This window comes from Propithecus coquereli, unplaced genomic scaffold, assembly GCF_000956105.1.
Source record: "Propithecus coquereli isolate 6110/MARCELLA unplaced genomic scaffold, Pcoq_1.0 Scaffold162, whole genome shotgun sequence".
Lineage (NCBI taxonomy): Eukaryota > Metazoa > Chordata > Mammalia > Primates > Indriidae > Propithecus > Propithecus coquereli.
In genome coordinates this window covers 2,049,762-2,050,971 of record NW_012140747.1, presented here as the reverse complement: position 1 = coordinate 2,050,971, position 1,210 = coordinate 2,049,762, and the positions used below count along the sequence as shown (strand labels likewise).

The 1,210-nt window shown below is 37.9% G+C and overlaps 1 protein-coding gene across 1 annotated transcript in view; it reads right to left on the bottom strand.

The window, feature by feature from the left end:
- The window catches only part of LOC105807672 (exocyst complex component 1-like), an 85,106-nt gene that overhangs the window by 6,068 nt on the left and 77,828 nt on the right, over positions 1 to 1,210 (bottom strand). The window contains exon 15 of the mRNA XM_012641095.1: positions 632 to 660. Within this exon, the coding sequence (XP_012496549.1) occupies positions 632 to 660 (29 nt within the window). The remainder of the gene's footprint in view (positions 1 to 631; positions 661 to 1,210) is intronic.

Sequence of the window (1,210 nt, the reverse complement as noted above, 5' to 3'; positions counted from 1 at the left end):
TATATATGTGTTTTGTGCTTGCATCAATGGGGGAATCTCTGGTTGCAAACTACAGAAATTAACTTCATCTAACTTAAGTGCTCCCTGCCACCCCCCACCCCATTATGGGAAGGATATTGGGCAATTGACGGAATCAAAGGAAAACAGAACCGTCTGCCCTTGGGAGGGATAAAAACTAGGACAACTCTGGGAGTCTTTATAGAATCATTTATGAACAGTCTCTTGGTATGACCACTGGCATGACTCAGGCCACTGCTCAAGATTCGGATGCCTGGCGGACAGGCAGAGGGTCTGGTTGGTCCAGCTAGTTTAGTCATTGGCCAATGCTTGTGATGGATAGTCCACTGGGATCCAGAATGATTCTGGTGGGATATAGACTGAGAGACAATTCAACTCATTGCTAGAGTAATTTGATACATTTTATACTTGCTGGTGAAGAGCAACATAATTTTTCAGGCAGAAAAAGAAACTGTGTATGTCCAAAGAGAAGGCTAAGAGGCAGGGGATTATTTAAAAGACAAGGGACGCTGAGAAGCAACAGAGAAATCACAGTTCTTAGAGCGATGCCCTAGAGGAACACCACTTCAGGCTTCAACGGCAAAAGTCAAAGTATTCAGTGTATTATACTCACATTAACCGTCCTCGCTTCTGTTCGGAGCTCTGTTCATTGCAATGCATTTTATGGTTTGATCAGTCAGACAGATTACTCCTCCTGAATAAACAAATATGAATATGAATTTTTATAAGCAGAGGTTAGAAGTAGTACAATTTATAGGTATAGTTAAAGTAAACTTCGTTTATAAATTCCAAGTGAAGTTATCATAAGTAAATTTGAATACTACTTCAAGATTATTTTTATTCACATTAAATTTTAGGACCTACTGACTTTTTTATGATAGCATGTGGTATTGGGGATTAAATGTTGTATTATTCCAGTACTTTAAAATCCTTTTAAAAGTTCTCCTTCCTTAAGTGCTATAATATTGACTTGTCAATGCTGACTTCAGAGTAGTTGCAGAGTAATCGATACTGGCTCAATTACAACTTGGCAAAGCCTGGGGAGTAAACTAATAAGAACTGCTGGTCCAGAAAAACTAGCAGGAAAAAGATCTCTTTCAAAAGATAGCAAATGCTAGATATGTTAAATTCTAATGAAACAACATAAAATTTCTTCCAAACAACCCTCAAAGTTTTCTGCACAAATTATTAT